The sequence below is a fragment of the Erythrolamprus reginae genome, chromosome 4, assembly GCF_031021105.1.
Source record: "Erythrolamprus reginae isolate rEryReg1 chromosome 4, rEryReg1.hap1, whole genome shotgun sequence".
NCBI classification, from domain to species: Eukaryota; Metazoa; Chordata; class Lepidosauria; order Squamata; family Dipsadidae; genus Erythrolamprus; species Erythrolamprus reginae.
This window is the reverse complement of record NC_091953.1, coordinates 20,959,159-20,974,425: the sequence shown is the minus strand read 5'-3', so window position 1 is coordinate 20,974,425 and position 15,267 is coordinate 20,959,159. Positions and strand designations below refer to the sequence as shown.

General features: G+C 35.3%; 1 protein-coding gene across 2 annotated transcripts in view; it reads left to right on the top strand.

The window, feature by feature from the left end:
* Positions 1-15,267, top strand: part of RDX (radixin) — a 34,938-nt gene that overhangs the window by 5,668 nt on the left and 14,003 nt on the right. The window contains exons 2-8 of one of the 2 annotated variants that reach the window (XM_070749751.1): positions 703-765; positions 5,212-5,295; positions 6,301-6,396; positions 9,088-9,362; positions 11,718-11,801; positions 12,224-12,370; positions 12,666-12,762. In XM_070749751.1, coding sequence (XP_070605852.1) covers positions 754-765; positions 5,212-5,295; positions 6,301-6,396; positions 9,088-9,362; positions 11,718-11,801; positions 12,224-12,370; positions 12,666-12,762 — 795 coding nt within the window. In that variant the 5' untranslated portion in view covers positions 703-753. The remainder of the gene's footprint in view (positions 1-702; positions 766-5,211; positions 5,296-6,300; positions 6,397-9,087; positions 9,363-11,717; positions 11,802-12,223; positions 12,371-12,665; positions 12,763-15,267) is intronic. The other variant, XM_070749752.1, reaches the window with a different exon arrangement.

Here is a 15,267-nt window from a genome sequence, read left to right as displayed (position 1 = left end):
ACAGATAAAGTCACAATTGGTTTTCAACAAGTCCTTAGTGTACAGTTTAACTGTGTAATGATGGAGCAATGACTTTCACTTCTATAACAGCATTCTTAGTAATATAGCAGATTTAATAAATGTAATTTAGGAAATACAGTACTTAATGGATATGATGCTAACTGATACTAGTTCCATATTTTGGTTTGTAATCTAGCTAAAATCTGTATAGAAACAGATGATAGAATCATAAATAATAGCTATTTTTAAAATCCTTTGGGAATAACAAGGTAGTAGCTGGCCTTAGATTTACTTAGTTCTATCTGTTCTAAATAAATTCTAAGCTGATTTATGTTTAAAATATCTTGGACTTTTTTGATGGCTGTTCTTTTAAGTATTTATTCAGACCCGTTCAGATTCAGTTGAATCTTAACATTTTTCCACTAATATTGCACTGGCAATTAAGTATGGAACAAAAATATATGATCAAAATTCAATTGTAAAATCCAGCTTTTTATCATTAAAACTTCTAATTTCAAAAAGTACTACATTATGAAGTCTGAATAAGTTTACAGCTTATTCTTCAATTAAAACATAGGAAGTAAATGAAGAATAGTGTACATGTATATTCTTTTACTCAGGTGAACTGTTTGGAAAATTATTGTATAAATATTTCACAATAGAATAATATAATATAAACTATATATAATTATTTTGTTTTAGCAGAAGAAAAGACAAGATTGAGTAAGAAAAAGAGAAGAGAAGAAAAGGAAAATGCCGAAACCAGTAAGTAATCCATATGGAACCTTATTTGTATTTCATAGACTTTTAGGGTTTACAGAGTGAACCTGTTTCATGTACTCTATTTCAGTATATCCAAAGTATCTATTCTTTTCTTGATCCCAAATAATATTGGTAAAACTGCTAAAACAAAACAGTGTTTTCCTGTGTGCTTACTGCTGTTTCTTTTGTCTCCTCAAAAAAAGCTATTTCTGTGATGAAATGTGTGCCTAAAGATGGCAGTAGAGACAGTTTAGCAGCAACACAGAGCTTTCCCAAGGAGAAATCAGTATATTCTAAAGAAAAGCATGAATTAAGAGACTGCCGGTCTGAGGTGGATATGAGAGGGCTAAGAGGTTCAGGATAGCCACACTCTAAAATTTCTCAAAATCTATGTATTAGGGTGGATAATTATAGATTTAGTTTGGTAAGATTCTTTCCATTAGGTGTAATGATTGGACTTGATTACATTTTTCTGTGTTATCTTTGGACTTGGGCCTGACAAATTTCTGAAGATTTGGGGGATTTTTCTGAAAGCATTTAATACAGGTAATTTTTTGTTAATGATGGCTCTGCTGAAAAAGTAGCTTTGTGACAGTCTTGAACATATGACTGTCTTAATGTCCTTGTAATTGCCATTTGACTGTCACAACGCTCTGCATTCACATGATCACAGAAACATAGAAGACTGAGGGCAGAAAAAGACCTCGTGGTCCAACTCAATTGCCCTTATACTATTTCCCGTATTTTATGTTAGGATGGATATGTGTTTATCCCAGGCATGTTTAATCACCATTTGCAAGCTTCACAGTCAATCAAAGTCAATTGAGACACTGGGAGTAAGTTGCTTGTTGTGGTCCAGTAACATCACACATAATGATTATGGGTGATTTGCTTATTGACTGCAAAGGACTGAGCTAAATCTGTTGTGGTCACTTGATGTTATGTTGGTTAACAACAGTTGACAGTCCCATTTGTGGTTGGTTAGTGAGCTTTACCTATAGGGTTACTATGTTTATGTGGGGGAACAGTAGTAGACAAAGTTGAGATCTTGCCCTTCCTTAGATAGTGAATGTTGGAGTATGAAACTGTTTGGTTTTACAATTCCCATCAGCAGCGATGGGCTACGAGCTGGAACGCTAAATTGTGTTTGCCACGGCGGCTCATAAGTTCTTGTGGGACCAGCGCGATTTTGCTGCTGCACCTGTAGAGGTAGCAAAACTGCGCCTGTGTTTCGGCAAGGTTTTACCTGCGGCTCCGTGCGCGAGTTTGCTACCTCCATAGGTGCAGCAGCAAAATCACGCTGGTCCTGCAAGAACTTATGAGCTGCGTGGCAAGCGCAATTTAGCGTTCCGGCTCATAGCCCACTGCTGCCCATCAGTCTTCAACAAGAATAAAAATATGGATTCTTGTTTGGAAACTGATTTATTAAATATGTTGATGTTTTTCTATGCAATGGAAATCAAATTTTCCTGATAAATTTTAGTTTTCTTTATATGTTCTTAAATGAAAAACAGATTTGTAACTCTCCCATTCTTAGGATGGTTTTTTTTTTTGTTATTGTGGTAGAATTTGGAGCTTAGTTCAGGGGAGGAGTGAAAAAGATTTCTAGGCAAGTAGCAATGCACATATCATATACTGATAATTTTTTGTGTCATTTTGGTTGCTGGTGCTTGACTTTAATTTTGCCAGACTAAAGCATCCACCACACAACTATTACATATACAAGTTTTAGGGAGGATCTCCTTTCAATTACTTCCTTTCCACCAGCAATTCAAGGCCAGGCAGCCTTTTTACTTTCCCCCTCAACAAAACTCCAGATTCCACCACAGGCTTGGGTTTCTGATTTTTTTTTGTTACTTGTATTAAACCTTCCAAATATTATGTCTGTTTTGAAGAACCAATCTCTGTTGTGAATTACTCAGTTACCTGTAGCTTCATTTTCTGTATTATTTTTTTAAAAAACAATTGAACATTTTGCTTAGATATTAGAAATAAAGAAGTTTTGTTTACCTTATTTAAATACAAATGCTGTACAAAAATAATAAACTAGACTTGGTAATAAGTAACTGATTAAAATCTAATATTTATACATGGCTCTATAATGCAGAATTTTGGGTTTTTTGCTTTAAAATATATGTTAGAGCAGATTTTTAGCATTTTAATAAAGCATTAAGCCTTTGCATCTTTCATGAGCATGGTGGATATGTGGATAAGGATTGTCTCTTTATAGCCTGCATATAATGTGTGGTTTGCTGATTCACAGGGTTAACTTTCATCTTACGTATAATTTATCATCAGAGCATTATCATCATTAGCCATTGTGTTATACAAATACTGTACTGTAGTCCTTGACTTAAAACTACAACTGAGACTGTAAGTTGTTGCAATTGTAAGCCAAGGCACCATGGGACCAGACTCAATTTTTAAACTGTTTTTTAATGTCAATTATTCAGTGAATCACATGGATGCAGGTAGGAATTCACTGTCCCAAATGGGCATTTATTGCCAGAAACCAGCAAAAAAGTCACCAATTCCAGTTGCATGATGCTGTAACTGGTGATAAATGTGAGCTAGTTGTAAAGTGACTGGGGGAGTTGTCATGATATTCTATGATTGGCAGAAATGCTCTACAGGCCATAAAATATCTGAGGTTACGTAGATTTGAATGGTTGTTAAATAACTATTTATAATTCAAGGACTACCTGTGATGCATTTTTAATAGTTTGAATTAATTTATGTTGTGGAGGGATTATTTTTCCTCAGCAGCCTCTGTTATATTGCTCATGAATGTGTCTCAGTATATTTCAAGGCGTGCCACAGTGCCTTGAGGTAGGAGGTGGGAAAATTTCTACAAATTTCCATAAGTTACATTGAGATTCAAGGCAAAGAATGTTTTGTATTGACTTGTAGGACAGGTGCAATGATTCAACTATTAATTATTCCTAAACTTGGTGGTTAGAATGTTATCTTAATTACAGTTTAGAGGCTCTTACAATCTTATTTATATAACAAATTATAGCAATGTGTACAGAACTATAGGAACTCCAATCACTGGAACAAAACAATTTGGGAAATATGTACATACATATTTGTTTTAAGGAAATTATGTAAATTGTAGTCCAAACTTTCAGTGAAGCTCCTTCATCTTGATTGATTTTTTCATGGACTAATTAGAATTGGTAAAGTTAGCATTTGTTTTAGCAGTTTTACCACTATTATTTGGGATCAAAGGTGGTTAGTTTTATTTGGCATTTATAGAGTTAAGGTTTGTTACTATGGTAGTTTTTATAAGAGGATTTGTCACAAGCTTGCTGACAAATACAGCATGTTACATTTCTGAGTGCAAATGTCAGTGATTAGGAAGAGAGTTATTCTGAAAGTAGAATGCTCCAGCTGAGGGGTTTTCCATTCAGTATTAGTGTTCAGCCATTTACTTACTAAATTTATTCAAAAATATGAGTTCTTTCTTTCTGCCCTCTCTCCTCCTGGTAAGGGGAGGGTTGACTTAAAAGATGACTTACAAGATGAAAAAGAGTGAGAGAAGACTCCATTGCATCCTGCAGGATGTGGATGCCAAGGGAAAAGTAATGATACCAATAGTAAACTGATTGAATAAAGCAACAGTCTTGAACATAATGTATCTGGGACTAGGAGCTCTGTGGAACATGCTATGGAATAAACTGCATCAGTTTCTTTGTGCATGCAACTCAGCTGAAAGCCATTTACCAACATATACCCTTTTGGGAATCAGAAGGGAAAAGTACCCTAAGGATTCTGTCCCCATCCCCATAGTTTCTATCCCATCTTATAAGTATGCTGAGATAAATAGACATGGCAAGAGCCTATACACACTTAGCTGATAGTAAGAGTCATTGATCATAGTGGGACTTTCTACAAGGGGAACATTTTTGTATCTTGTCCCCCCCCCCCTTTGACCATATATGTTTATTTGAGAGATTAGTCCACGAGTAAGAAAAATGTGTATCTGTATAAAGCTGGAATAATCAAGTAATTGAGGGCCTTATTTTTATAGTGATTTAATTAATTAGGTAAAATTTGTGTGTGTCTATGTACTGCATATGCACACACTTGCGCAAATCTCCAGGACTGGTTTCAGTGGGCCCTGGCAATAATAATTGAAAAAGTAGAGAAGTAAGACTTGCATATTTATAACCCTTTATTGCTGTCCAAATATACTTCTTTTGGAGAAAGGTTAATTATCTTAAATTCAGCATGTTTTTGTTTATTCATTGCCCCAAAGTTTTAATTGTGATGAATAAAATATTAATATATAAAAAAGTTCTTCCGATTAAAAAAAAAATTAGGGTTTTTTTAGTCACAGCAAATTTGTGAGAAGCTGACCATATCAATATCATTTGGGATTATATTAATGTTTAAATTAATATAGTAAAATGTTGTATTTATATTACATATTTTTGTTCTCTGCAGATTAATGTAAGGGTTACCACCATGGATGCAGAGCTAGAGTTTGCCATTCAGCCGAACACAACAGGGAAACAGCTTTTTGATCAGGTATAAATGTTGAGTTTATGTATGTCTTCGTCTTTTATTAACATTTTATATCTTGTATAAATGATAACATGGTATGTTTTTTTGCAAAATATAATCTATTAGTTATTGGTGCAAAGTTAAATTGTTTAGATAGTCCTATTTAGCATTAGAATTCTATTGCAAAGCATAATAACTAAGATAGAAAAAAATTGATCTGTAGCTTTTTTTGTTTTCATTCCAAAAAGGGCAACATCTACTATAATTGTGTAAAGTTACCCATAAAAAAGGAAACTGTTCAAACAATAACTTCAGTCTGATTCATATTGTGGGAAGTTTACAAGAATACCTAGTTATGCCAGAAATAATAGCAACGTGCCTAGAATGCCAAAAGCTCAGAAATAATAGCAAGAGGAAGCTTCTGTTCTTGTCTTATTTGTGGGTTTCTTGTAAATGTACAATTCGTCACTTTGAAAAGCATGGACTGATTTTTGATTTGCCTCCATAGGTGTGTGCTGGGGGTAGAATGGGGGAAGATTAACATCTCTCTCAATGAAATCAGCTTATCAGTGACCACATTAGCACAAAATTAGTCTGCAACACATTATATATTTAACCTCTTGTTTTAGCGGCTAACAGGACACACTTAGATTCTGATAGCCCAATTAAATAGTTGTTATTTCAAAAAATTATCCCATATGAGAAGATTTTCTAGAAGTACTGTATTTAAATAAAGTCACAGCTGATGTTATTTAAAGGAAAATGGCTTGGCACTTTTTTCAATAACTGCATTGCTCTGTAACTATCTGGCCATCTTTATTTCAGTTGTCTCTTCTTTTTAATTGTTTATAATATTTCAAAGTTCTCTCTTGATAGACTGATACAGATTGCTGTTTTTCTTGAAGAATTACATATTTATTTATTGCATTTGTATAATGCTAAATCAAGGAAGAACTGCTATTAATGGCAGCAGCAAAAATATCCATGGCAAGCTCATTCTTTGATATTGATAACTGTTTTCTTTTTTAGGTAGTAAAAACAGTTGGCTTACGAGAAGTCTGGTTTTTTGGATTGCAGTATGTGGACAGCAAAGGGTACTCGACTTGGCTGAAATTAAACAAAAAGGTAATTTTTTTACTTTAAAATTTTAAAATAACTCTTATGTGTTTGGTGTAGAAAAAGTATCAAAGGTAGAATAGATACATTCTGAAGATAGTGTTGAAATGCTGATAGTAGATGGGTGTCTAAGGAATGAAAAAAGAAGAATAAACTCTAAAATATATTTCTAGAGTATGTGTGAAATTTCTAAGTTTCTTTTTTCTGTTTTGTGTCAGTCTAGTTTTATAGAAAATAAAATTGATTCCTATCTAAATGATATGTTTCTCAAAGGCTGTGGCATATAATATAGAATGTCACTGAAAGCAGATCATAAAATAGATCTATATATTCCTCCTGTTACATTTTTTAAACAAATTATTTCTCCCATTGCCAACTAATCATGGGAGAATTGAGATGCTTTTGGTTAATATATACCTGAGAAACAGTGAAGAGCCGCCCGTCTTTGGTGCTACCGGTGCACCCTCCAAGGCTGTCATGGGCACACATGTGTCGGCATGAGATTTGGCTTCTGAGCATGCACAGCAAGTGAAATCTTGTGTGAGGATGCGTGCTCGAGCAAGATTTTGGCAATTTTTGCCGATATCTTTGCTTCCACACATGCACAGGAGCGGAAATCGCCAAAATCTTGCTCGTGCGAGCCATCCTCACATGAGATTTTGCTGGCAGCTGTGTGTGCATCACGGAATTTCCTATTGGGACGGAGCACCTGACCGCACCGGCTGCTGCCCATCATTGCTGATAAATATCCAGCATCTAAGGAGAGCTAAAGGATAACTTCAGTAACTAGGATAAGTAGAATTATTGGGCTCATCTGTGTGTTAGAACATAAGAGAACATTTTCATGTACTGTAAGGCAAGCACTAAATTTACTAGCTTTCATATTTATTTGTGGATTAGACACTGAGAGACAGGCAACAGAAGATTATTATACTTGCATCCCTTGAATCATAAATAATTCTTCCTAGTAGTAAAGCAAGCTGGTAAGTGCTGAATCAGATTGTGGCACAATGAGGCTACTGAGAAAAAAGAGGATTGTACTGGTATGCTCCAGGAAACTCTTAAAAATAACAGAACTCTAAAAAGTAAGGGAAAAGAACTAAGGACATGCTATTCCTAACTTGAGAACATGATTGTCTAGATGAGAAAAACTAAAACATAATTAAATCAGGGATGGGACATTTTCTAGAACATTAAACAAGAGAATAATATGTGGTATCATTTGGGCAAATTTAACTACAGGCAGCCCTCAATTTATGACCATAATTGAGCCCAAAATAGAGGTGTGCATAAGTGCACTAAGATGCTTATCGTCCTCTCATTGTATTTTTTTCCCTTTAATTAGAATTGACAAATTCTAATAAATAAAATAAATAAAAAATCTTTCTTGTTCCTCAATATTTTACTTTCCTGGTTGTTTAAAAAAATTTGTTTCAGTCCTTGCTAAACTTCTCAGTGGTCTAAAATATAACATATCAATTAAGTTCATTTTCATGAAATTTGATGTGCATAATGCTTATTGGGGGTGGCACAATGACTCAGTTAAGACTCTGGACTTGTCAAGCTGGAAAACTGACAGCCTGGACTTGAAACCCAAGCATCACAGGACAGTTAGCTCCTATTACTCACTCCTGCTCCTGCTATTTTAGCAATAGACTAATATACCTTTCCTTTACTGTCCTCTTTAAGAAGTTTACAGAGTCAGCATATTCCCCCAACAATCTGGGTCCTCATTTTATTGACCTTGGAAGGATGGGAGGCTGAGTCAGCCTTGAGCCTGGTAAGACTCCAGCTGCCAAATTGCAGTCAGCTGGCGGTCAACAGAAGTAGTGCTGCATTCTAACCACTGCAGCACCGTGGGTCATAGCAGTTTGAAAGTATGTAAATTCAAGTAGATAAATAGGTGTCGTTTTGGTGGGAAGGAAACTGTTCTGTATTTTCATGATAATAGAAGCTTCTCTCAGACAATGCAGGGTCCCTTTGCTGAGAATTGGGAATGAGATTTGAGATGAGAATTGGAGAACTATCCCCTTGAGTTGGTCACAACTGGACAGGAGAAACCTTTAAGCCTTTAATGCTTATTAATCATTGTGAGATATATTCAAAATATAGTTTCCATAGGTTGAGCTAAAAAAATATAGCTGTATGTCCAGTGATTAACACAAGTTTGATTTATTGAAATCAAATGTATAGTCAATCTATACAACACTGCTCAAAAAAATAAAGGGAACACTTAAACAACATAATATAACTCCAAGTAAAGCAAACTTCTGTAAAATCAAACTGTCCACTTAGGAAGCAACACTGATTGACAATCAATATCACATGCTGTTGTGCACATTCAAATTTGTACAGAACAAAGTATTCAATGAGAATACTTCATTCATTCAGATCTAGGATATGTTATTTGAGTGTTCATAGGCTTTCAGAGTTGAGTTTCTTTAATAAATATTAGAAAATTCCATCACTTGTTGCGGTCCTGTAATAAGTTTTTGAAATATACATTTTGAAAGGTCTCATGTTTCCATAATTATTTAAATCTCTCACACATTCTTCAATTATATACTTTTTAGATTAAGTTGCAAAACCTGACAGGTGGGTGATAATTACTTTTTCCAATATTTTAATGTTTTCTTCATCCTTTGAAATTTTATATTATAACACATTTTTATATTTCATAATTTATGTATTTCATTTTAGGTAACACAGCAAGATGTAAGGAAAGAAAATCCATTTCAGTTCAAATTTAGGGCAAAATTTTTTCCTGAGGATGTTTCCGAAGAATTGATTCAAGAAATAACTCAGAGACTCTTTTTTCTGCAAATCAAAGAAGCCATCTTGAATGATGAAATCTATTGTCCACCTGAAACTGCAGTTCTGCTGGCCTCTTACGCTGTTCAAGCAAAATATGCTGATTACAATAAGGAAATACATAAACTAGGATATTTAGCCAACGACAGACTTCTTCCCCAGCGGTAAGAAATTTCTGGCTATATCAAAATTTAATTGGATCTAGAATATCTGTTTGGTAATATGGCTATGGTAATATACTGTACACTATAAACAATGTAGTACATAACGTGATCTGAATTTGTGATTAAGCCAGTTTTATTAAATATGTATCTCCTCAGTGTTAAAGTAAAATGGCTGCTCATATAATAAATTGTTTGGAGATAATTAGAAGCTGGAATATGAAAAAGTAAGGAATACCTGGCAATCAAATGTAGGTTAGACCGGTCATGATCAGCCAGTGACCAAATGCAGGTTAGACTGGTCTATTGGGTTACCCATAGCAACCCATGTTTGTGAAAGTTTGAACTTAAAAAATAAATCAGGAGGAAAATTGTCTCGTTTGAGTTCTGCTGTTAGAGAAGGCTGCTGGGTATTCCTTGGACAGCAAAGATGACCGATAAGCAAGTACTGGAGTGTATAATACCAGATATGTCACTAGAAGGCAAAATTATGAAACTGTGTCTCACTTATTTTGATCATGTCACGTGGGGGAGTTGACTGAAGAAAGCAATTCTGTTAGAAGGAGTTGGTGCTAAAAAGAAACCAGGCTGGTTAAAGAACATGGTGTCTGGATACCATCAAAACTGGCATCATCCAGAGCAGAGATCTTCAAGCTTGGCAACTTTAAGATTTGTGGACTTCAACTCCCAGCTGGCTAATTCTGGGACTTGAAATCCACAAGTCTTAAAGGTTTGGGGACCCCTGATCCAGAGCATAGCACTCAAGTAATATAAAATTAGAAAATGTGAAGAGAACTGGTCCATAGAGTCACCAAGAGTTAGACATGATTGAATGGATAACATCATTAACAGGTAATTATTAAATATGCATTCATCTCTTTATGTTGGTGTGAATGTACAATATTCAGTAGTATAAAAAGTAAAATGTTATGATTTTACTCACTATTTAGGGAACAGTTTAAATGCTGTAGTAGAAATAATATCAATCCAAAATGAACTTGGAACAAATTTCTAATACTATGTTTCCACAGCTAAATATGATTTGGGGTTTTTTTGGTGGGAATTTAAAATGATGTATTACATAAGATGAAACATAGTCAATGTCATTGTGGTGGTTGCTTCTAAAATCTCTTTACTATAGCTATGCCATTAAATTACATTTTAAAAGTTGAATAAGATACCACTGATGATTAGACACCAGTTTTTGGATAATTGTGCTGCTGTCTCTCTTTATCCAAAGAATTGCTTGATTCTGCTGTTTGTTTAAAGAAAAGAATTTTCATTTGGATTGCCTTTAACCCATCCTGACTGCTGTGAAGTTATTCCCTTAAGTACCACTTGTTGGGGCTCAAGGGAAAGGGAAGGTCTTGCCTTCTCTTTCTGCTCAAGATCCCCATAGACAATTGGTGGGCCACTGTGTGACACAGAATGTTGGACTCGATGGGCTTTGGCCTGATTCAGCATGGCTCTTCTCATGTTCTTATGTTAGTGGAAAATATAGGGCTTTCTAATAAGACAGCTGCTTTGGCCTAGAGATAGAGCTCTTGCCTCACAATCAGGAGATTGTGAGTTTGATCCTAGGTAGAGGCAGATGGAAGGATCTCCTGCTTGGGCAGGGGGTTGGACCAGATCAGTGATGGAGAACCTTTTTTTGCTCGGGTGCCAAAAGGGTCTGCATGCGAGATATGTGTCTGCCCACACGCATAATGCAGTGCTCTCCCCCCTGTGCATGTGTGTGCTGCCCCTCCCCACCGCATGCACACAATCATCCTGCAGTCCCCGTGCATGCAAACAGCCTTCACTGAAGCCTCCAGACTTCTAGTAGACCTGTTGGGCTGTTTTTCGTTTTCCATAGGATTCAGGAAAGCCTCCTGAAGCCTGGGGAGAGTGAAAAAATGGCAAAACAGAAGTTTGGAAACAAACTTCCGGTTGGGCCATTTTTCACTGTCCCACTGAACCTTGGGGATGGTGAAAAATGGCTGAAAAGAAGGCCAAAAATCAGCTGGCCGGCACGCCTTGTGTGCCCTCAGATATATCTCTACGTGCCACAGGTTCGCCATCACTGGACTAGATGGTCTGCAAGGTTCCTTCCAACTCTTGTTAATCTGATCTGAATCTGATCTAATATAGGAGGTTGAGATTTCTGGAAGTTTAACAAGCTGCTTGATATTCTTCTGGTAGACTTGACTGTATCTTCTACATCTTTTGCTATTGGATGTAGCAGAAAGGTCCAACTAGAATGGTAGGGAGATTGTCTTTGCTGTCTTTCCAATCTTTTTGCAAACAGGCAAGTCTCTTCATGAGAGGGGCAGCCTTACAAATACGTGAAATAAAAAGAAATGCATTTTATTTTGATAGTGTTTTGGAACAACATAAACTGACCAAAGAGCAGTGGGAAGAAAGAATACAAAATTGGCATGAAGAACACAGAGGGATGTTAAGGTAATTTCCATATTACCTTCATATATCTTTTGAAAAATAATTTTTGTTAGTTTAATAGTAATGTTTCTAGTACAAAATCTCTTGTTACTTTTCAGTGTGTATGTAAATAAGTTATTCAGATAGCTATTTTAATTTACTCCAGCACACAATATTTAATTAAGTGTTCCTGTTTATATTAAGTCAGCATATTCTTGTTTTCAATCTGGCAATAATTAATCTTGACCATATCATCTTTGGGACTCATCCTTACTGAAACAATTAGAACTTATTTCCTATTAAAGTTAGGATGGAATTTGGTAAATATAATACTTAAGTATTTTTCATCTATTGAGAATAAAGGAGTTTAGTAGAAACTAATGTTTGCAGGCCTATGATTATTATGCATTTTATATGGTTTTAAATTATGTTATTTTTATTGTCAGGGAAGATTCCATGATGGAATACCTCAAAATTGCACAAGATTTGGAAATGTATGGAGTCAACTATTTTGAAATTAAAAACAAAAAAGGAACTGAGTTATGGCTAGGTGTTGATGCTTTAGGTTTGAATATTTACGAACATGATGACAAGTAAGTAGCATAATACTAATCTGTTGTAGTACAGCTTCAAGTATTATGTTTTCAGTAACTTTCTAATATATATTTAAAATATGCTATTTGAGGACACTGTAATAGACAATTCTTCTGAGTGAAGTAGACTTCTATCTATTACAGAAGGCAGGCTGGAGCAGAGAAATCTAATAAGGAAAAATCCTTTTGTTTTAACAGATGCGGATGGGTTTTGTGTCTATCTTTTGAAGCCTAGACCTATGTCTGTTTCTGTGTTCTTTCCTCATAACTAAGATTCTTTTCTTCTTTCCTAAAGGTTGACTCCGAAGATAGGTTTTCCTTGGAGTGAGATAAGAAACATATCATTTAATGACAAAAAGTTTGTGATAAAGCCCATTGACAAAAAGGCCCCTGTAAGTAAATATGCTTGAGGTATAATCAGCACATCTGTTCTTTTCCTTCTGTTTCTTAGATCTCCAAATAATGTATTTTGTGACTAACAAAATGTATTTTGCTACATTCATGATTTGTTTTTCAATTATCATTTGGCTTATTTATGGTGCCAATGTCATTCTTTTTGGTTATGCTGGAATTAATTCTATGTTACTTTTTATTTCCTTCCAAATTAGAGTTTGTAACCACAAAGTAATGCATTATAATGACAAATACTCAAAGTTATTGTTGGCTGGTAGAATAATGATAATAATTGATAAGTGTTCTGCCTGGCCGGCTGGCCACCCAACAAGGCAATTATACAAACACACAGAGAGAAGCTTGCAAAAAGGCAAACGGTTTCTTTATGCACACAATTGGCTTAATGCCACAGCAACAGCAAGAGAAATTCTAGTTTATGAGTCCAAGGGTCAGGGTTAATGACTCAAGCTGGCAACAAAAGCCTTTCTGGCTTACGTCAGCCAATTACTCACTTAGCTGGAGTGTCAGAATGCCCAAAAGTGTCCAAAGGAAAAACGAAACCACGAAGCGTCAATATCTCTCTCAAATCTGAACGATAAATTCCCACACCGCCTTCCGCAGCCCTTCCCCTTTTAACCCTGCTGCTGCATCCTTGATTACTGACAGCTGTGACCTAAAATCTCTGTCTGCATCTGTGCAGCTGCTCCTAGCATTCTACGCACCCTGACATTTAGGATGGGATCCTCCATCACCCTTCCTTTCTTAACACAGAGGAGGCTCTGACTGGAGATCCTACAGGTTCTGCAGGTCTCTCTGCCTCACCTTCCACATCAACCTCTCTGTCCCCTTCACTGTCTGACTCTTCGTTAAGGCAGACAGGTCTTCTTTGATCTGACGGAGCCGGCTCCTCTGAGTCAAAATCAGTGACCAGTGGAGCTGGTTGTGAGCCAACCACAACAATAAGAAATGTGGATAGTAGATATGAAAATATTTGGAGGCAGTAGAAGAAAAAGAACTAAAAAAGAAAATCACAAAAAATAAAAGACCTGCAAACAGAAGTAGAACAACAAAGAAAGCAGAAGATAATACCAATATTAACAGGTCCTTTGGGTGCAATTCCAAAAGAGCTCTAGCACCTTTGAAACCCCATCAGCATTGACAGAATCATCAGTTAATTTCAAATGGTAATACTTGGAACAGCTTACATCCTGTAATGATACCTTTAGTATTATTAAACAATAACATCTGCCTAAACAGCAACATCTGCTTAAACAACCACATCTGGCTTAGCTTGTTTCACACCCACAAAGGACATAAAATCAGAGCTTTTCCATCATGGCTCATATATTGTGAAATAGCCGTCCCACATAATGATTTAGCAAATCTTGGCAAGTTTCAGGAAGATCTTCAAGACAAGACTCTTGCATTGAATACTCAAAAGCTTTTTTAAAGGACTGTTTGGCTGGCATCAACTTTTCCCCCCTGCTATACTTTTTTTTTCTCTGTTGATTTTATAAGGCTTTTTTTTGTAAATCAGAAGTTGAAGCCTCAAATATTAAATATAGTTGAAGCCTCAAATATTAATACTAATATTAAGGGTGCTAACCTCAGGCCATAATAAACATATGATTGATTTAGCCAGAATATATAAATTAGCTCAGTCAATCAATATGGTATTGGGAGTATAAAAGTGAAATATATATGAAACATCTGGTGCTCTTGGGCAGCTTTCCTAATCTGATAGCCTCCAAATGTGATTGACGTCAATTATGATAATTACTAGTTAAGATATTTCTATTATTTGCATGTGTGTCAAATCAAAATTACAGCATACTCTGGTTTTAATTTGGTTTTCTGCCTAAAAAGAGCAGGAAATAACATACTTGTATATCAGCAATGTTGATTTATGGAAATTAACTTGTATAAAAAGGGTATGAGTGTGTGGGTGTTTAGAATTTGTGGTTTTCTTGCCTTTCTTAACTAAAAGCCCCAAGTACCTTATTTTTATCATAATTTTTCTGTCGTGACTTTTTGTAACATTTTTTCTAAAATGCAGTTAACTAGGCCCCTGATTAATTATTTAAAATTTAACGAGTATTGATTACTTCATATTTTATTCTCAATAATATTTTTTTTCATTGCTGCAGCTTATTGTCTAAAAGTTGTAACCGATGACCAATATCTATGTATTATTATATTTTCCTTTTCTTCGTTCATAATTTTTTAAGTACAAGTTGGATTTTCTCCACCCTTTTGTTACAAAATCGTTCCAGTTCTTTTTTGAAACACTTTTCATTATAATTTACTATATTGATGTAAATGTGTTTGTGTTTCTGAGTAATAGCATGCTGATTCTAGATCACTAATATGTTCTAGAACAGCTTTAACTAGTCCTGTTGAAGAGAAATTATTGAAAGACTGGTGCTGAAATCTGATTTAAGCGAAAGCTATTTTTATTCATAAACAATTATGTTTCTCAAAATTTGACCATTTCGGTAACAAAT